The sequence below is a fragment of the Adiantum capillus-veneris genome, chromosome 13, assembly GCF_014529385.1.
Source record: "Adiantum capillus-veneris isolate H3 chromosome 13, ASM1452938v2, whole genome shotgun sequence".
Lineage (NCBI taxonomy): Eukaryota > Viridiplantae > Streptophyta > Polypodiopsida > Polypodiales > Pteridaceae > Adiantum > Adiantum capillus-veneris.
This window is the reverse complement of record NC_140943.1, coordinates 37,099,261-37,119,996: the sequence shown is the minus strand read 5'-3', so window position 1 is coordinate 37,119,996 and position 20,736 is coordinate 37,099,261. Positions and strand designations below refer to the sequence as shown.

The 20,736-nt window shown below is 44.4% G+C and overlaps 1 protein-coding gene across 2 annotated transcripts; it reads left to right on the top strand.

The window, feature by feature from the left end:
* Window positions 1-202: 202 nt before the first annotated feature.
* Window positions 203-20,050, top strand: LOC147443821 (alpha/beta hydrolase domain-containing protein VTE7-like). 2 transcript variants are annotated; one of them, XM_086526622.1, is made up of 11 exons: window positions 203-608; window positions 906-1,056; window positions 1,294-1,391; window positions 1,491-1,588; window positions 1,721-1,770; window positions 18,455-18,550; window positions 18,651-18,740; window positions 18,835-18,927; window positions 19,253-19,348; window positions 19,432-19,497; window positions 19,736-20,050. In XM_086526622.1, the coding sequence occupies exons 1-11, from the start codon at window positions 583-585 to the stop codon at window positions 19,853-19,855; spliced, it is 984 nt and encodes a 327-aa protein (XP_086382748.1). In that variant the 5' UTR covers window positions 203-582; the 3' UTR covers window positions 19,856-20,050. The 2 variants fall into 2 exon arrangements, with proteins under 2 accessions (XP_086382748.1, XP_086382747.1); XM_086526621.1 differs by having other exon boundaries at window positions 750-1,056.
* The last annotated feature ends 686 nt before the right edge of the window (window positions 20,051-20,736 follow it).

The following is a 20,736-nucleotide window of genomic DNA, read 5'->3' as shown; positions in this document are numbered from 1 at the left end:
CGTGTAAGTTAGTCCTGAGGCTGTGGAGACAACACCTATATTTAAAGGTACATAATTTGACTTTTGGACGACCTTGGCTTGGAGCAGCGAGCTTGACCATAATGAAGAAGAGTGGTCCGATATAAGTAATAAGTACAAGCATGTGAGTGGGGCATTAGGGCTTAGGCAATAAAAATGAGCTGACCACTCTTTAAGATCTCCCAACCTGCTTCCACGTGTAACGGCTTTACCTTGCAGCGACGGCAGCAGCCTCTATTGCTGTACTGCCGCTGCCGCTGCTGCTGTTGTTAAAAGAGTGTTTGTGTGTGTGTAGAGAGAGAGAGAGAGAGAGAGAGAAGAGAGAGGAGGAGAGCAGCGCTTCCAGCGTGCGTTCTCGTGCGCGCGCGCGCGCCTGCTCGTTTGTATGTTTGAGAGAGAGAGAGAGAGAGAGAGACGGTTTTTTGGGCTGCATTGTACGTACTTTCTGAGAGAAAGAGAAGAGGAGAAGTTTTCTAACGTCTTAGGAACAATCCCAACCCCGAGAGAGAGAGAGAGAGAGAGAGAGAGAGAGACTTTTAGCTTACCTTGATCACCGACCTGGCCATGGAACAAGCGAGGTCTGCTATTGGGTAAGCTCCCTGGTTCCCATTTGTTGCGAGAGAGAGAGAGAGAGAGAGAGAGAGAGAGAGAGAGAGAGAAGTTTACGATCGTTGTTGCACATGCATGAAAGCGTGTGTCTTAAGGATGCTTTGTAATTTGCTTGATAGCAGTCTGTCTTCATCAGCATTTGCTGTGGGTTCCACAAGGGAGGCTGATCTGCGATGCATGCTTAGACATTCACGTGCAAAACTAATGCATGCCAAGAGCATTGGCATCTTCATGGTAAAGGGTGATGGCCAAATGAAGCATGTTGTTCCTGCTGTCAGGGCTACTGCTACCTTCGATTACAAGAATGCAGCAGCCCCAATCGATGCTGGTAACCCAACGTTTCCTTCCTTTCTACCCCCTCAAGTTCAACATCTTCAAGACTCAGCTGCTCGTGCAATTGCCTCTCGTATTCGGAGGCTTCCTGTACAGGTGCTGCAAGAAAGCAAACATGTTTGTTTCTCTTAAATCAAGCATTGGCATTTATATGCTGTGCGTGCGCGCACAGCATAGCGCCCGCGCACACACACACACACACACACACACAGAGAGAGAGAGAGAGAGAGAGAGAGAGAGAGAGAGAGAGAGAGAGAGAGATTGCCTTTTATGAGCATGTACATGCTGAGGTTTGTGGGTACGTTGTATCTGCATTTTTTTGCCTTACCGCAGACTTCGCTCACAAGTAATCCCATCATGACAAGCTGTGTAAAGCCTAGAGTTATCAACAAAGACTTACCGCCTGTACTCTTGCTTCATGGGTTTGATAGGTAATTTTTGACATATCTACTCTAGCAATCTGTAGATCCCTTTTGACACTAGCGTTTGGCTGCTTTTTGATGTGCTCCTCTTTGTTTTTTCTTGTGTAGCTCATGCCTGGAGTGGAAAAACGCATATCCTAGGATTGAGAAAGCCAACATTGAGTGTTGGGCCTTTGATATCTTAGGCTGGGGATTTTCATATTCAGGTAAGCAGCTTATTAGTCATAGTTTTCAATTCTGAATTGTGTGCATTGCTGGCAATGCAATTTTATGTAGGAAATGAGGTGTCTGGATCAATTCACACTTTTTTTTTGCTGAGCAAGTGTGTTTTGTTTCAGAGAACTTATCATCAGTTGGAGTGGCAGCAAAAAGAGAGCATTTGTATGAAGTAAGTAGAGAGAGAGAGAGAGAGAGAGAGAGAGAGAGAGAGAGAGAGAGAGAGAGAGAGAGAGAGATCTCCAGCTGGAGAAAGCCGAATTCAACTATCATCTATCGGTCTCGAAAATAGGACGAATAAGGATTCCTTGGATTTTTGTGAGCGCCCCTTGGGGAGTACTTTGATCTGGTATATTGTATACTAGCCATGTGTGGTGCTTGTTATGGCCTTGATTACTATGATACCCTCTTCATTGTAGATTGATGCTGTTTCCTCTACTAGAGAGGAGATTTGGTCACATGTGCGTTTTGTGGGTGGTGACTGTAGAGATGTGTCACATGCTATTGATGCCTTGTTGCGTTGACTGAGATGCATGATGTTCATGACATTGTCTCTAGGATAGGATGGATTGACTTGTCAATTGAAGTATTGGGATTTGATATGTATGCCTCTATTGCAGGGTCGGTTGCCTACGTGGCTTGATTTCTCTAATATCAAATTTCGAGGAAGCAAGCAAATCAAAGAAGCTTGTTCGCTTTGAGGACGATCCTAGCTCGTTGTCTTCATCATTGGACAGTTTAGAGAGCTCCTCTTCTTGTGACTCCAGCAAGGAGGACACGAAGCACCGGAAGCGGAGAAAGGCTTACGAGAGCAAGAAAACCAAGAAAAGCGGATCCCACAAGAAGTCTAGAGAGCATTGAAAGCTTTCTAGCAATTCCAACAAGGATGCTTTCTTCCTCTGACAATTCAAACTTTGATGAGCCAATCTATGGGAAGAAAAGAAGACGTTTAGACTTTCCAACTCAAAACGACCATCTTGAGAAAAAGGGCAAGAAGACCAAGGAGTTTAAGGATGGAGGGAAAACTGTCAAGTTCGATACGTTTTTAGGTCAAGGACACCCAACCGAGCCCTTGCATTCATATAGCAGCTTGACATCTCCTTTTTAGGAGGACGTTTCTCAGAAGCCTCCAAGGTATGAAGGACTGCGTTTGATTTGAAAAGCAACACTGAGACAAAGCGGTCTACCCTATTGTTGCACCGGGAAGCACTTGCATAGTGGCTAAAATTCAAAAGAGTCTTCACTTCAGCATGGCTTATGGAAGAGTATAAAGAGGATGTCATCATAGCTTGGTGTAAGGTGCAGCGGAATGAATGTTTGAACTTTGCTCAAGATGAGTGCTCCGAATTGTGCTCAAGGTTCCTTTTGTTCTTATGGAAGGGAGTCTTCTATTCTTAATGAGAGTACAATGATCACAAACAAAGTGAATGGACACTGTGCGTGCAAGTGTATGAGACTGAGAGATAGAGAGAGAAGAGAATACGACACCAGAGACGTTGTAAAACCCTCCTCCGAAGACCCCACTCTCGTCGGCGAGAGTGATTTACTATTGATTGCACAAACTGGTACAAACTGAATGCATGTGACTGATGCAAGTCTAGGTTATGTCGACGAGACGACGACGGAGATGACGAGGCCGACACTAGGGCTGAAAATTGAAGGTCTTTATCTGCTGTCCAAAAACGCTCAAGGCTGAAATTTGCTGCAAATCTAAAACGCTGGTTTTGGGGCTGATTTTTGCTGATCTTTGTCGTTGAAAATCTGTAGGTCTTAGGGCTGAAACTGCAGGTTCTTGGGCTGAAAACTGATGTTGCTTATCTTGTTGAAAAACGCCAGCCAGATGGGAGGGCGATCTGGGTTCCAAAACGCTAGGGCTGCAATCTGGAAACGCTAGGTGCTCGAAACTTCTGCTGATGAACTTCTTGATAGAAAACGCTAGCTGATTGAGGTTGATAAGGACGATGAAGCTTGAGGAAGAACGCTAGGTGTGGGGATGTCTTTGCTTGAAGGGAAGTCAACCAAGGGTCTTGCTGAGAAGTTGCCTGTTGAGCTTGGGCTCCTGCTGCCTCTTCTGCCAATTAGTGCTAGTTTAGGTTTGCTTATATATAAACTTACTCAATTTGCCCTACCTACTTTCCAACAAAAGTCACTTAAAAATAATAAGTGAAAAATGTCAAAAATAGGAAAAATAGGCTAAATGCACTGGAAAATTCCCCTGAAGGATTCTGATGGGAATGCTTATGATCATGATGTGTGCAACCAGGATATGCATCTACACTAAGTGCCTGGGTATACACGGTCCGCGAACAGACTCACAAAAGTGTCAGATCACTTCTAAATTTAGAATGGCTGGACTGATTGAACCCTTGTCGTGCTGTAGCTTGTCCACGGACACATAGGGTTGAATGTGTTACGTGACATCCCCTCCTTTTCAAAGTGAGGTACTGGTACCGAACTGTATGGCGTCGAAGGAGATCGCCAATAGTATCCGGAATCCTGGAAGGGACTCTTCGTCGGCCCACTCTGATATGTGGGTCGTGCGGTACTTGAACTTCATAAAGGTTTGCAATGCTTGCTTCTTTGGGCGGCGCTGAAAGCGACAGTTTTTTGTGGCTCCTTCAATGGTTCAACTTCGTCGAGAGTCATGCTTCTTTCTCCTTCAAGAATCTCCATGGCTGAAAACTTTTGAAACCATTTCCAACACAAAACCATGAACATACCCATTCCATGTAAAGTGAGTGGAAAAAATCTTGTCGTCCTAATAGACTGTGCATGCAATGTAGATGAACAAAGAGACGGAGTGCCAAACCGTTCACCACACACATGCAAACAATGAGATCGAATCTTTCTCTTATGATCTAAAGCAATCAACTGTGGCAACTCACAACGGAAATGCCCATGCTTGGTGCTCATACTTTCATGTTCTCTTTCTACCAATGTGTCATACCAAGGAAGAGACATGGAATGTGGCTTCCTTACATGCATACTTTTCAGCTTTTCATGAAAATCCCGCATACATTCGTGCTCATTCATGAGTAAAACGTGCTCAACGTACAATATGTCATGCCTAGTAAAAGGGATCACATAGAGACGCTGACTAAAATACAAGAAACGATCACGAATGAAACACTCGAACAACACGTGCGTATGATTCAGGCGAACACATAATACTTTCTGTGAGGGTTCTTTGGACCTAGGCTCGAGAGCCAAGATCGGTTCTTCCCGAGGGGGTTCTTTGGACCTAGGCTCGGGAGCCAAGATCGATCCTTCATGATTGATTGAATCTGCAACGAGGTTAGCTTCGCTAGAAAAAGCATCTACTAACACATCATCCTTCTTGTGAACAATCACATCTTCATGCAACTCATCATGCTTCTGAGAAATCACATCTTGATCATGTAAATCATCATGCTTCTGAGTGTCATCCAAATCATCATGCTCATCATTATCATTCAAATCATCATGCAAATTATTGTCATTCAAATCATCATGCTTCTCAGAATCATGCAAATCCTGTGTGTCATGCTTGGGAGAAGAAGAGACTGAGAGAGTCTCCGTCTCGTGAATCTCTTGCATCTGTGCCTGCACTTGAGAAAAGAGTCGCAAGAACTCTTTCATGTGTTGGTCGCTCTTTTCTTTTATGGCTTTGTTCTTGCGATCAAATTCTGCTTGTCTTGCTTTGTTCTCGCGATCAAATTTGGTTTGACTTTCTTTGGTCTCGCGATCCAATTTGGCTTGTCTTTCTTTGTCTTCCAAGTCGTACTTACACTCTATGGCTGCCATGCTTTCTTCGTATTCATGATCTATGTCTGCCATCTCTTCTTCGTAGGCCTTTCTGTCTGCTACTCTTTTTGCTTTTCGTGCTTCGCGGTCTAATTGTCGCTCCATAAACAATTGCTCCAAGTCCTTTATAGGAGTTAGTGCAATCCTTGGCGTAGATGAGAAAGGGAGAGGGTCGGAAAAATCTCTTGGTGGGGAGAACTCTTCGTCGCCTCTCTCATGCTCACCACTTGTATGCGAAGTATCCATTCTGCTTTGGGTGATGACCATGCACTAGGGTCTTGGGTTCTTGGGTTCTTGAGGTTCTTGAGGTTTTCTTTCGCTTGCAATTTGTGTTTGAGAAGGATCTTCTCTTCACTCGAGTTCTACTCCTTTCTGCGGGCGCACCCCTCAGCGGCCTTGCGCTCACACCAAGGTTGCTTTTTACCACCTCACGTCAATTGGCCGGCCGCTAAGTGCACGTGTAAGGTGCAGCGGAATGAATGTTGTATTTTTTCAAGATTAGTGATCTTTATTGCTCAAGGTTCCTTTTAGTTCTTAGGGAAAGAGACTGAGAGAAGGAGAGAGAAGAGATACGACACCGAGAGGTTGTAAAACCCTCCTCCGGAGGCCCCACTCTCGTCGGCGAGAGTGGTCTACTTTGATTGCACAAAGGTGTACAATGCGAATGCAATGGGACTATGCCGATGACGACGACGACTCGATGGCTGAAATCTGTAGTCTTTTATCTGCTGTTTTTCGAGACTGTTTCGGTGGCTGAAAATGACTGTTTTGGCTGCGTTTTTAGGGCTGAAAATGGGGGAACATCTGCAACCGTCTTGGGATGGTTCTGCTACTGAGTCATAGGCTGGAAACTTCGAGGATCTGCTGCGGTTTTAGGCTGAGAATTAAAAACGCTGATGCTGTCCTGTTCTTGCCAAAAACGCTGGGCTCTGTAGGACTTCTTTGGCTGCGTTTTTAGAGGGGTTTGCACTTGCTGAAAACACTGCATATGTTGAGGTGCCAGGCTGTGGAAAACGCTGGAATAGGCAGCATCCTAGCGTTAGTGATTGTTGATAAAAACGCTGGAATGCTGAGACAATAACGCCACAATGTTGATGGTCTTGGCGATGATGCAAGGGGGAAAAGATGCGGGGGATCTGGTGTTGCCGTGGTACTGCAGGAGGACTCGCCGGCTGAGGTCTTTATCCAAAACGCTAGGCTCTGGGGGGGTACTGCTGAGAAGTGACCTGTTGAGCGGGAAGCTCTTGCTGCCTCTTCTGCCAGAAAGTGCTAACTTGGGTTTGCTTATATATTAACTTACGCCACAATGCTGATGGTCTTGGCGATGATGCAAGGGGGAAAAGATGCGGGGGATCTGGTGTTGCCGCGGTACTGCAGGAGGACTCGCCGGCTGAGGTCTTTATCCAAAACGCTAGGCTCTGGGGGGGTACTGCTGAGAAGTGACCTGTTGAGCAAGAAGCTCCTGCTGCCTCTTCTGCCAGAAAGTGCTAACTTGGGTTTGCTTATATATTAACTTAGCAAAATTGCCCTACCTACTTTTGTTGGAAAGTCACTTAAAAATAATAAGTGAAAATAACCAATAAAGAGGAAAATAGGCTAAATGTAGGGGAAAATTCCCCTAATTGATGCTAATGGATTCTGATGGGAATTCCGATGATCATGCTGTGTGCAACCGGAGGATATGCATCTATGCTAAGTGACTGGGCATGCACGGTCTACGAATAGACTCACAAAAGTGCCAGATCACTGCTAATCTAAACTGATTGGACTGACTGAACCCTGCTGTGGTGTAGCTTGTCCACGGACACATAGGGTTGGGATGTGTCACGTGACATCCCCTCCTTTTCAAGGTGAGGTATTGGTACCGAACTGTATGGCATCGAGGGAGATCGCCACCAGCATCCGGAATCTTGGAAGGGACTCTTCGCCGGCCCACTCTTATGTGTGGGTCGTGCGGTACTTGAACTTCATAAAGGTCCGCAACGCTTGCTTCTTTGGGCCGCGCCAAAAGCGACTCAAAGTCTTCTGTGGCTCCTTTGATGCTTCAACTTCGTCTAGAGTCCTGCTTCTTCCGTCTTCAAGAATCTCCATGGCTGAAAATTCCTGAAACAATCTCCAACACAAAACCATGAACATATCCATTCCATGTAAAGTGAAGGAAAAAAAACTTGTCTTCTCTAAAGACTGTGTATGCAATGTAGATGAACATAGAGACGGAGTGACAAACCGTTCATCAAACACATGCAAACAATGCGATCGAATCTTTTCTGTTTGATTGAAATCAATCAATTGTGGCAAATCACAATGGAAATGCCTATGCTTGGTGCTCATACAATCATGTGCTCTTTCGAAAACTGTGTCATGCCAAGGAAGAGACATGGACTGTGACTTTCTGACATACAAACTTTTCAACTTTTCTTGAACAATCCGCATACGTGCGTGCTCATCCATGAGAGAAACGTGCTCAACATACAATATGTCATGCCTAGTAAAAGGGATCACATAATGATGCTGACTAAAATACAGGAAACCTTCACGAATGAAACACTCGAACAATGTGTGTGTATCAATCGTGCGAACACATAATACTTTCTGTGATGGCTCTTTGGACCAAGGCTCGAGAGCCAAGATCGCTTCTTCGGGATCTATCGGATCTTCTTGTGGGGGATCTGTGGACCTCGACTGGAAAACCAAGATCGATTCTTGGTGATTGATCGAATCTACAACGAGGTTAGCTTCGCTAGGAACATCATCAACTAACACATCATCAATCACATCATCTTCGTGCGAGTCATCATGCTTGTCTTTGTCATCCAAATCATCATGCAAATCATTATCATTCAAATCATCATGCTTCTCATAATCATGCAAATCCTGTGTCATGCTGTGGAGAAAAAGAGACTGAGAGAGTCTCCTTCTCCTGAATCTTGTCAATCTTGTCCTGCATATTAGCAATGAAAGATGGAGAATGAGCAATGTCCTCTCTATGAATGACAATAGGAGAATCACTTTTGGCATTGAGAGTTATAGTGTTAGTTAGAAAATCCATGAGAGCGTCATTATCACGAAACCATCGAATGCCCAAAATCATATCATATCCTGAGAGAGGAGAGACAACAAATCTTCTAGTAAAGGCAATCTGTTTAATTGTAAGTAACACATCAAGGCATTCCTCGGTGATGAGAGCGTCCATACCAGGACGAAAGCCAGAGACCTCGATAGGAGATCTCGGACTAATTTCGAGCCGGGCTCTCTTAACAAGAGAGGAATTGATCACATCATGCATACTACCTGGGTCAAACAGTATGACAAAACGGTGCCCCGACGTACGACCATAACATTTAATGAGAGAATCATCAATGGGAGGGTCCTGAGAAACTTTGGGCACAATCGTGTTATCATTCATTGCATTGACAGATGTAGTGGGTGTTGTGGTTTCTTTAGATTCATTCGATTCAAGCTTAGGACATGTTCGTTTTATGTGACCCTTAATGTGACAATGAAAACAATGACCTTCCTTAGAATAAGTGCTTTGTTCTTCCGACGTGATGTACATTGTATCCTCCTACAATTCCTTGTGCTACCTTTTCATCTGGAGTTAAGCCTAGGTTTAGCAATTGTGTTAGCCTTACCCTTAGATTCATTGGAAGAATTCTTTGATGAGATACTGTTGGTAGATTGGTTAGAAGAGTTATCATTCTTACCATTCTTACCGTGCTTACCGTTCTGAGGAGTCTGCGAGGTACTTGTGGAAGTCTTGTTCTCCTTAGGCTTTCCCTTGTTGTGCTTTATCTCCTGTGCGAGAGCAATCGCTACCGCCTTGTTGAGATCGATTGGATCGAGTACCTCGACATCGTACTTGATATACTCGTCCAATCCAAAGAGAAAAGCCTCTTTGCGCTCTTCATCCGACATGTGTATTTGGGTACCTAGCTATAAAACACGATTAGAAAAAGAAAAAGACATAACCGGCATACCATTTTGCTTGAGAGCGTGCCAATCGTCCTTCAATCGTGCAAGGTATTGAGGTGGCATGAACCGCGCCTTGAGCTTGTCTTGGAAATCAGCCCAACTAAAAGAGGGACGTGAAATCGTCGGCTGCCTTTAGGTGTGCGGCTAGCTGTGCCCCTTGCCATGCATGGTACCAATTAACGGCATCACTGGCAAGGTACATAGCTGTCGTCAAAACTTTGCTATTGCTTGTCTTATTAGTTGTCGCAAAATAAGCATTAAATTGATGCAACCAAGAATGAATAACAGTAGCATCCATCTTACCGTCATACTTACTGAAAGTCAACTTTTCTGTAACTGGATGGTTTGAATCCATGCCGTGGCTTGCGCCACTTGACGAACTCCCACGATCTTTGGGTGGTTCGGTCTTTGAGGCTAGGATTTGGGCAATAAATTCTTGATTGCGAAGCTCCCTTTGAGCTTCACGCTCGGCGTCCTTTTCTGCTTTTCGTGCATTTCGTTCATCGCGCTCGCTTTCGAGAGCAAGTCGATTTACCTCTTGTTTTGCGGCGAGAGCAATGCGCTCACGTTCCTGAGCAAGTCGATTTTCTTCTTGTTGTGCGGCCAATCTTGCGTTTCTTTCGTCGCGCTCGCGATCCTTGGCTTCTTGTGCACGGTCCTTTGCTGCTTGTTCTTCTGCTTTGCTTGCGAGTTGTGCCAATGCAACTCGATTCGTTTCTTGTTGTTGTGCCATCATGTCCAACATCGACTTGACCATCATCTCCATAGGAGTGAGGACAACTCGTGGCGTGGAGGGCGAAGGGGGAGGGTTGGAAAAATCATCTCTGGGTGGGGAGGAGTCTTCGTCGCCTCTCTCATGCTCATCACCTGTATGCGAAGTATCCATTCCGCTTCGGGTGACGACATGAACTATGATCTTGGGGTCTTAAGCTCGCGAGGAACTTGGGTTCTTGAGGGTCTTTGAGGTTCTTGAGGTCCTTGATTCGTAAGAATCTTGGGTTCTTGAGTCTTGAGGGTCTCGGGTTCTTGGGGTTCTTGAGGTTTTCTTTCGATTGCAAATCGCGTTGAGAAGGATCTTCTCTTCACCCGAGTTCTACCCTTTTCTGCGGGCGCACCCCTTGGCGGCCTTGCGCTCACACCAAGGTTGCTTTTTCCCACCTCACGTCGATTGGCCGGCCGCTAAGTGCACGGTCCGCTCTCAATGAGTGAAAAGAGACACAAGGGGAGGCTGGACAAACCCTTCTTTCTTGGGATTCCTGTCACTCTTCAACAAAGCACGATTAGGAATCCCCACGCCCAAGTAAACTTGGGTTCGTGCGATTGCAACAAGCAAAAAAATTCTTGTGGTTCTTTCCTTGAGTAATGCAGAACACTTTCAGAGCTCTGATACCAATGTAAGGTGCAGCGGAATGAATGTTGTATTTTCTCAAGATTAGTGATCTTTATTGCTCAAGGTTCCTTTTAGTTCTTAGGGAAAGAGAGCTTTCCATCTTGTGGAGAGTGCTGTGATCACGAACAAAGTGAGTGGGTATTGTGCGTGCAAGTGAATGAGACTGAGAGAAGGAGAGAGAAGAGATACCACACTGAGAGTTTGTAAAACCCTCCTTCGAAGGCCCCACTCTCGTCGGCGAGAGTGGTCTACTTTGATTGCACAAAGGTGTACAATGCGAATGCAATGGGACTATGCCGATGACGACGACGACTCGATGGCTGAAATCTGTAGTCTTCTATCTGCTGTTTTTCGGGACTATTCCGGTGGCTGAAAATGATTGTTTTGGCTGCGTTTTTAGGGCTGAAAATGGGGGAACATCTGCAACCGTCTTGGGATGGTTCTGCTATTGAGTCATAGGCTGGAAACTTCGAGGATCTGCTGCTGTTTTAGGCTGAGAATTAAAAACGCTGATGCTGTCTTGTTCTTGCCAAAAACGTTGGGCTCTGTAGGACTTCTTTGGCTGCGTTTTTAGAGGGGTTTGCACCTGCTGAAAACGCTGCATATGCTGAGGTGCTAGGCTGTGGAAAACGCTGGAATAGGCAGCACTCCTAGCGTTAGTGATTGTTGATAAAAACGCTGGAATGCTGAGACAATAATGCCACAATGCTGATGGTCTTGGCGATGATGCAAGGGGGAAAAGATGCGGGGGATCTGGTGTTGCCGCGGTACTGCAGGAGGACTCGTCGGCTGAGGTCTTTATCCAAAACGCTAGGCTCTGGGGGGATACTGTTGAGAAGTGACCTGTTGAGCGGGAAGCTCCTGTTGCCTCTTCTGTCAGAAAGTGCTAACTTGGGTTTGCTTATATATTAACTTAGCAAAATTGCCCTACCTACTTTTGTTGGAAAGTCACTTAAAAATAATAAGTGAAAATAATCAATAAATAGGAAAATAGGCTAAATGCACTGGAAAATTCCCCTAACTGATGCTAATGGATTCTGATGGGAATTCCGATGATCATGCTGTGTGCAACCGGAAGATATGCATCTATGCTAAGTGACTGGGTATGCACGGTCTACGAATAGACTCACAAAAGTGCTAGGTCACTGCTAATCTAAACTGACTGGACTGACTGAACCCTGCTGTGGTGTAGCTTGTCCACGGATACATAGGGTTGGGATGTGTCACGTGACAGCACGGTCCGCTCTCAATGAGTGAAAAGAGACACAAGGGGAGGTTGGACAAGCCCTTCCTTCTTGGGATTCGTGCCACTCTTCAAAAACACGACTAGGAATCGACACACCTAAGCGAACTTGGGTTCGTGCGACCGCAACAAGCAAAAATAAATAAATCTTGTGATTCTTGTGGTTCTTTCCTTGAGTGATACAGAACACTGCCAAAGCTTTGATACCAATGTTAGGTGCAACGGAATGAATGTTTGAACTTTGCTCAAGATGAGTGCTCCGAACTGTGCTCAAGGTTCCTTTTGTTCATATGGAAGGGAGAGCCTTCCATTCTTAATGAGAGAGTGCAATGATCACAAACGAAGTGAATGGACACTGTGCCTGCAAGTGTATGAGATTGAGAGATAGAGAGAGAAGAGAATACGACACCAGAGATGTTGTAAAACCCTCCTCCGAAGGCCCCACTCTCGTTGGAGAGAGTGGTCTACTATTGATTGCAAACTGGTACAAACTGAATGCATGTGACTGATGCAAGTCTAGGTTATGTCGACAACGACAACGGAGATGATGAGGCCGACACTAGGGCTGAAAACTGAAGGTCTTTATCTGCCGTCCAAAAACGCTCAAGGCTGAAATCTGCTGCAAATCCAAAACGCTGGTTTTGGGGCTGATTTCTGCTAACTAGGTAGGGCAATTTGACTAAGTGAATATATAAGAAAACCTAGCGCTAGCATTCCACAGCAGAAGAGGCAACAGGGACTTCGATTCAATAGGCACCTTCTCAGCAGGACCCCAACAGGCCTAGCGTTTTTTGCAACACAGCAGCAAGGACCTAGCGTTTTGCAACCACAGATCAGTCCTTGGTGTTTTTGCATGGCAGTCAGCCTCGGCGACCACAAGACACAGCAGATCAGCCCTAGCGATAGCAGATTCCCGAGCGATAGCAGATCAGCCCTAGCGTTAGCAGTTTCCTCAGCAAAGACAGATTTCAACCCCTAGCGTTTTTGGTTTGCAGATCAACCTCAGGGTTTTTGCAGATCTTTGCGACGAAATCAGCCCTAGACTCAGCGTTTTCAGTTTTCAGCAGTCAGTTTCCGCAGTAGAATCCCCAAACCTCGCAGATCTCACCTTCCCGCAGCAGATCCTTGCTGCACGCTCAGATCCCGTGAAGTTTGCAGATTCAGCCCGAAAAACGCAGATTTCAGCATCTGCGTTTTCAGCGCGTCGTCGTCGCATCGTCGCCAACATAGAGTCAGAATTCAGTAGATTAAGATTTTCAGATTTCAGCCCTTGGCATTTTCAGATTTCAGCCCGTCTCGTTGTCGTCCTCATTGTCGTCGACATCATTGGAAAGTCCAAAGCATTGTAGAGATTTGTGCAATCATAAGTAGATCGCTCTTGCCATAGATAGTGGGGCCTTCGGAGGAGGGTTTGACAACATTTTGGTGTCGTATTCTTCTCTCTATCTCTCAGTCTTAGCTGAGAATCATGAAGCAACGTCTTAAGCAAGTCGGGAAGAAGTGTCCTAAGTTGTCTTTCAGTATGTATGATCCATTTCTTGTCATTAAAAAGATCAATGAGGTTTCTATGAAATTGCAGCTGCCTAACTCATGGTCAATGCACAACGTTTTCCATGTTTCTTGGTTGAAAGTGTTTCGGGGTACACTTCCAAAGGACATTTCTAAAGCAGAAGAACCAGAAATCATAGATAAAGCCGAAGTCATGGAGCCGGAGCAAGTCTTGTTGCATCGATTTCGTCATGGTTCAAAGAAACAAGTGCGACAATACTTTTTGAAGTTCAAAAGCAACCCACGAAGCCGTGTGGGTTGACGAAGACTTTTTTAACGACTACCTAGAGTTGTTGGCAGAACCAGAGCCTAGGAAGGGTTCTAGCACCCTTGTGAGCCTGTGCGTAGGCCGTGTATATCTAGGCACTTAGAATAGTTGCATATCCTCTTACTGCACAACCCAATAGTTACATTTTTCAAGTCAATAATCCCAAATTTCCATGACATTTTGGGGTAGTCAATGCAGGCCTTTTATTATTATTTATTTAAAATTAAATGTCAATTTGCAAGGTCGTGGGGCTTGTAGGGGAGCATGCTCGACCCAGCATGGTTTTGGTATATAAGGAGGAGAGGGGGCGCCCATTTGAAGCAGAAGAGGCAGCAAAAGAAGTTATCCAACTTGCAGTGTATGGACTTTGCAATACCGGCAGAGCCTCAAGCACTTCGCGTTTTTGGACCTTGCAGATCTGCCCAACGTTTCAGTCTCAAGCACCTGGCGTTTTTGCCAATCCGAGATCTAGCTAGCGTTTTCAATCATCAGCAGTCTCAACCAACAGATTAGGTTAGCGTTTCCAGTTTTCAGCCCGTTTTGCACTCACAGTTTTCAGCCCTTAGCCTCGCATATCGCATCTCCCGCAACAGATCCTCATCATCTCGTCTAGTTCAGCCAGTGTTTTCCATTTGAGCCTGCAGTTTTTAGCATCATCGTTTTCAGCGCATCGTCGTTGAGTCGTCGTCATCACTGTTCACTCCAACATAGCTCTTCTTCCCATTAACCACCAACCGATGTTGCGGCAATGCTTGAAAAACTTGCAAGAGATGGTCGCGATGCTCTACCTTGTTCTTGGAGAATACGATGATATCGTCGAAAAAAGTACCCACAAATGACCTATACTGTCGAAAAATCTTTTCCATCTTCCTGTTGAATGTTGCAGGAACATTTGTGAGACCTAAAGGCATCACCAAATACTTGTACAAATCTAAAGGACGTACTGAGCGCGGTCTTGTACTCATCTCCAGGAGCGATCTTGATTTGATGGTAGCCACCTTTTAGGTTGATTCTACTGAAACATGTAGAAGCTTGTAATCTGTCCAGTATATCCTTGATCCTAGGTATTGGAAACGTGTTCTTGATGGTGATTTTGTTGAGAGCCCTGTAGTCAATGCACGTTCTCCAAGATCTTTCTTTAAAACTAACAACACTCGGGAATAGTAAGGTGATGCAGTGTGTTGAATGAGACTGTTCTCCAAATACTTTTCTCGTTTTGAGCTCTGTTGATTGCGCAAGATGGCCGGTTCTGTGGCGAGGTAACTTTCTTGGTAAGCCTTCAGAGAAACAATCAGCCTGAGCTCGCAGAAAGTCTTGTAGTTCCTTCTCGAGGTTGGACAAATTTGACATTTTCTTATCATTTATCATGTAATAAGATCAAGTAAACAAACATACTGGATTTCATTAATCTAGAAATGGTCAAAGCCGATACAAGTGGGACGGATCGCCCTTTAATTTTACATCAATAACTATATTTCTATCCTTTTCATTCTTCAAAGTTGCTTTTCTCATCGTGTAGTCGACCACCACTTTGTTCTTATGGAACGAAGGAATTCCCAAAAGGATGTCACACTCCTCCAAGGGCATGATGTAAAAGTCCTCGTGCCCTAAATACCCCTTACAATGCAATCGAAGTTTGCCTATGACAGATGTAATGACAACATCCCGTCTTGAAGTCGCTAGAACTGCGTCAGTCGGTGGTCCCATTTCATTTGGCGTAATTCCAAGTTGAGCCGTGAAATTTTGTCGAGATAAAGTTGGCCTTGGCTCCTTCGTCGAAGAAGATGAGGGCTTCTTGATGTTGTACTTTACCCCACGCTCTGTAGAGCTCCGTACTTTCATCCATTTGTTCAAGGTCGGTCTCCACAAAATCTGCTACCAGTTGTGCTTTTGTCTTTCCTTTCTTTGCTCGCTCCTCCGCTGCTCTTGAACTCTTTGGCTTGTCCTCTGACTGTTCTTTAGGTGCTTGGTCAAGGCACTTGGCAAATACATGCCTTTATTTTCCACAACCATAACACTGTTACCCTCTTTAAAGTATTCGGCGTGTTGCTCCGCTAACAATCGAGGGCCCGAAGGCTTCTTTCTCTGTTGTTTTCCCTTCCTCTTGTTACTGTTGTTCAATTCTTGTCCGGTCCGAATTGTGACCAACTTGTCGGTTGGGTACATAAGGGTGCCCCCGTGCATGGCAAACCCTTGCGTTGTGTGTCCCATCAATCATTGCATGGACTCGGACTTCTGCAGCGACAATGGTCTCGTATCTCTTTGGGTAAACCACAACAAAATTGCTCAATCTGCTGCTTGAATGTGATTTTCTTGAACGAAGAGGCTGGTAAGAAAGTGTCTTAAAATCTTTGACAGTAGGTATCCAGTGTCTTCCTTGGTCATTCTTAGATGATTCAAATTCCAAACAGTATTCTCAAACAGATACTCAAACAAAGTTCAAAAAGTGTTTGACTTAAAGGCCATGTTGAAGAATTAAAGGCACATATTTAAAGGCCCTGGAATGCTTTTTGAGTTTGACACATATTTAAAGGCCCCTTGGCCATGAAAACTAGTTTACATGAAAAGCTTAAAGTCCCAAGAGCATTTTGTCCAAAAGTTGGCGGAATAGGCAATCTGAAAATTCCGTACACCTGCCACATCAGCATGCCAACGCATTATGCGAGTGTCCATACAATCTGCCACATCATCAGCCAACGCAATTTTTGGAGCGTCTGTACAATCATGTTCTTACGCAAGATATTCTGTGTGTGTGTTGGGGGGGGGGGGGGGGGGGGGGGGGGGGGGGGGGGGGGGTGCTTTATTTTCAAGCTAGGCCCCGTCAGATGGGGGTACCATAAGTTGTTGGGGGTTATGATTCTAATCCTAACCCTCTTCAATAATTAGGCCACTTGGCAAGGAAGTGTAAGTTGTTGAGAACTTGTTTTTCTTCTGCTTCTGCTAGGGTTTAGGCCCCTCATCTGGGATGTGTAGGTTGGCCTAGGGTTAGGCTCGAGGAGCCCTAACCTGTTAGGCCTTCCGTGGATTGACTTGTCAGCAGTTTGTGACATCAAAGGTAGGGACACCTATCAAGTCAAAAATCAATCCAACCAAAGGTCGGGGCTTCTAGTTTTTTGTGTTCTCAGATAGAAGTGGTTGTTGGATAGGCTTGGGAAATATGGCCATGAATGCCACGCTTGAAACACCTTCCTTGGATCGATACTGTGCCATCTCTTCAAGAGTCGGCCACCGGGTAGAAGTGTCAGAGGATGTGCTAGTTCACTGGTGTGAGCTATCTTGACTGGAAGATCGGAAATTTTGGTTTCTTTTTTGGGAAGCCATAGCAATATCTGTAAAGACTAGCTCTTTCTTCATGACATGATAACCCACTCTTGCATGTGACGTGAGTTGTCGCATGTTGGAAACCTTTTTGCCGATACAATAATAACGCAAAGGAAAAGGCAAGCCCATTGAGAAGTAGGCCACTGTGTACTTCTCAATCTGATTTTCAAGAGTAATATCTCTGAAGGTGGGGACTGGTAGATACATGTGATTGTAGCCCTGCCCATATGTTTTGAGATGATGTATTATGTGATGATGATGAGGATGTAGGGTAGACCTATGTACCATAGTTACTTGGAACGGGAAGTCGAAACGGGGAACGACAATAGGCATGAAATGCCATTCCCTATTACAGATACTCATGTCTGAAACATGGGACGGGGATTTCGAACGGAAGTTAGAATGGGAACGGGGAACGGAGACCAGAAAATGGCCATTCCCTGTAACTACGACGTACTTATCCACTCTAGGTATCCTCATTTTATTTTATTTTTATGTTCCTTCTAGTCACACATTGGTCTCATCGGTCATTTTGGCCATTTGAAGACGTTAATATAACATTTCATTTCAGCTCTCTCTCTCTCTCTCTCTCTCTCTCTCTCTCATAACCCATCACATCACCCTCTTGTATTGGGTGCACATTGTATCAATGATCACACAGACTATACACATTTCCAATCAATAGCACCTCTAGTTTCACTTTAGTATCCTTTGTACCTAGACATGGTATCAGATTCACCAGTTTGTAACGGTTTGGTCTCATAGGTCATTTTGGCCTTTTCGAAGACGTTAATATATCATTTCATCTCTCTCTCTCTCTCTCTCTCTCTCTCTCTCTCTCTCTCTCTCTCTTTTTTCCTCAGATCGCCCTCCCTCTCTCTACATCCTTTGCGTTTTTGCAGATCCCTCTCCTCTTGTGCCCTCTCCTGCCCTATGCGACTCTACAGCATTACTGCAGATCTAGGAGATCACTGGGAGGTTTCCATTGTCCACCATTGGATACAAGAGGTTGTGCACCTGTTGCGGCTCTTTCCCCGTATCTGTCAGCTTCCGTTACCACTTCCAACAGTCTACTCCCTTCTTCTCTTGTATCATGTACCTCTTGCTAGGGGAGATGTAGTACATTGGGCAGATTCAAAAAACTAATAAAAGGATCTTTTTCATGCAAAATAAATGTAACAAGTCATTCGATAGCGGCTGAGCCTTTGTATTGTTATTGTAATTTGTTTCTTTTGAGCTTATCTATTCAAGCAACCATTACAGTAAAAAAGAGCTTAGGTGGACACTTGAGATGCATAATTTAACAGATCGATATTTTTAATGCTTGGTAGTTTTGGAGGTCATACATCAACAGACCAATGGTTCTGGTTGGTGCTAGCCTTGGAGGTGCAGCAGCTATTGATTTCACACTGGCTCATCCAGAAGCCGTGAGTCCCTGAAACTATTGAAATCTTTGTGAGATGTGTGTAGAAAGGTAGTTATTCCTATGTATGATGTGTGAAGCCGGAAAGGTGGTGCTGTCTTCAGGTGTCAAAATTAGTCCTTGTGAATGCTCAAGGGTATGCAAAAGGAACAGGAAGAAAAGCTAATTTTCCCAAGTTCATGGCTTATGCTGGGGTAAGGGGAGCTGCATACTATCTAATAAGCTATCAATATATCGTATGCATAGGAGTTGGAAATAGGGTTTATGCTTCCAGTGTGTCTTGTGCAGGTCTTTCTACTGAAGAACGTGCTTCTGCGAACTTATGCAAGCCTTTTGATTCATCATAATATATCTTGGGCCACACTGCTTGACCAGACAAATGTAAGTCCTCTGGAGCCATCTTCTGCCAGTAAGCAATGTCATCAAGGGGGCGTGTGTCCTGTCTTTACATGCGCGCCTCTGCAGTGATAGGGATATTTTTTGTCATTTTCAATGTTGACATGGGTGAATTGTGATGGTTTATGTTTATTGTCTTGATAGGTGAATTTCAATTGAAAAAGTCCTAGGCATTTTATGTATTTTTTGAGTTTACTGGGCTTTGATTTGTAAGTCATGTGTCACGGTCTTTTGGACCGTCCTTTGTTTCTCAACTCATGAAAGTATTTTTGTATTGCCTGCATAGATAGATGATTATCATTTCTTGCAGGTTGGACGCCTGCATTGTTTGATGCCCGGTTGGGCCAAAGCTTCAGTTGACTTCATGCTGAGTGGTGGCTACAATGTGGCATCAGGGATCTGCAAGGTATTTTCCTGTAGATTCATGGTTGTTTTATTACAAGATACATCAGAGTATTAAACATTGCTTATGCTATTGGAAATTTTCAGATCAGCAAAGACACGCTCGTGATTTGGGGAGAAGAAGACCGAATAATAAGCAAGGATGTTCCGCAGGTAAATTAAACATCTTATGGTTTTGCACCTTAGGAATATCTGCTTTACAAGAGACTGTTATTCTCCCTTTTCTCTTCTGTTCATTTGCTTTCTTCATGTGTACTGAAAAAAAGAAGTTGCGAGTGATGTATAACATTCACTTTCAAGACTTCCATTGCTTGTTTTAGACCTTTTATCATGTGATTATGATTACTTGTTTCAAGCTTGTCACAAATTTTTTGGTCTTTTATTTCTGCAGAGGTTAAAAGAGGACTTACCGCATGCAAGACTAGTTTTTATCAGCAATTCTGGGCACCTTCCTCATCTAGAGGAGCCCGAGGCAGTGGCTACACTGATCTCAGAGTTTTGTCGAACTTGAAATTCTTGAAGGTGTCGTCCATAGCATCTCTCATAAGTTTACACACGAGGCAATCCAAGTTCATTGTAGATAGATACACCACCTTGAGCAAGGAAAATGTACAGTATTTAACATGTACTCATATTAAGAGTACTTTAGAGTGATGGCTTTTCATGTGGATCAATTCATGTATTGACAATCAAACAGCTTCCTGCAGATCCTGTAAATCAACCTCTGAAGTTCTCTTAGATCAAGCATTTCGTGTGGGTGATTCACAATGAAAAATAAAATGCTTGTCTCGTTTTGAAATAGTAACTTTCAGTTGCTGTTTTCGGCTCTCTCTCTCTCTCTCTCTCTCTCTCTCTCTCTCTCAAACAAAGCTTTGAGATCCACAAGAAGATTTAGAAATTTTCTCATGTAGGAAAATGGAGTCTTTTCCAATGTTTTTCATACAGTGAATAACATCATGAGCTTCTGCTCAAGAGGCACCGCATACCTAACTAGGTGCGATTGGGGGCAGGGGACCACCGGCCCCCCCACCGGCCGGCGGTCCCTTGCCCCCAATCGTACCTAGCTAAGTATGCGGTGCCTCCCTCACAAAAGCACATGATGTTGAGGTAAGTCACAATGTGGGAATTATTGTGAGAATTTGTCCAAAACTTCTTGTGATCTCTTTGGATCATTCTCCTTTAAGTTTTTTTTTCAAAGAAGCTTTTGGAGATAAGATAATGATGGCTTTAAGTGGTCAGTGATGATCTTTTGTTTTTTTAGAATTTATGGTTAATGCAGCATCACAATTTTATATCCTAGACAGACACTTAGATACAACATATCACATTTTTCTCATTTTGCTGACCATATATTGATGTCACTAAAACCAACTCTTTGGGGGGGGGGGGGGG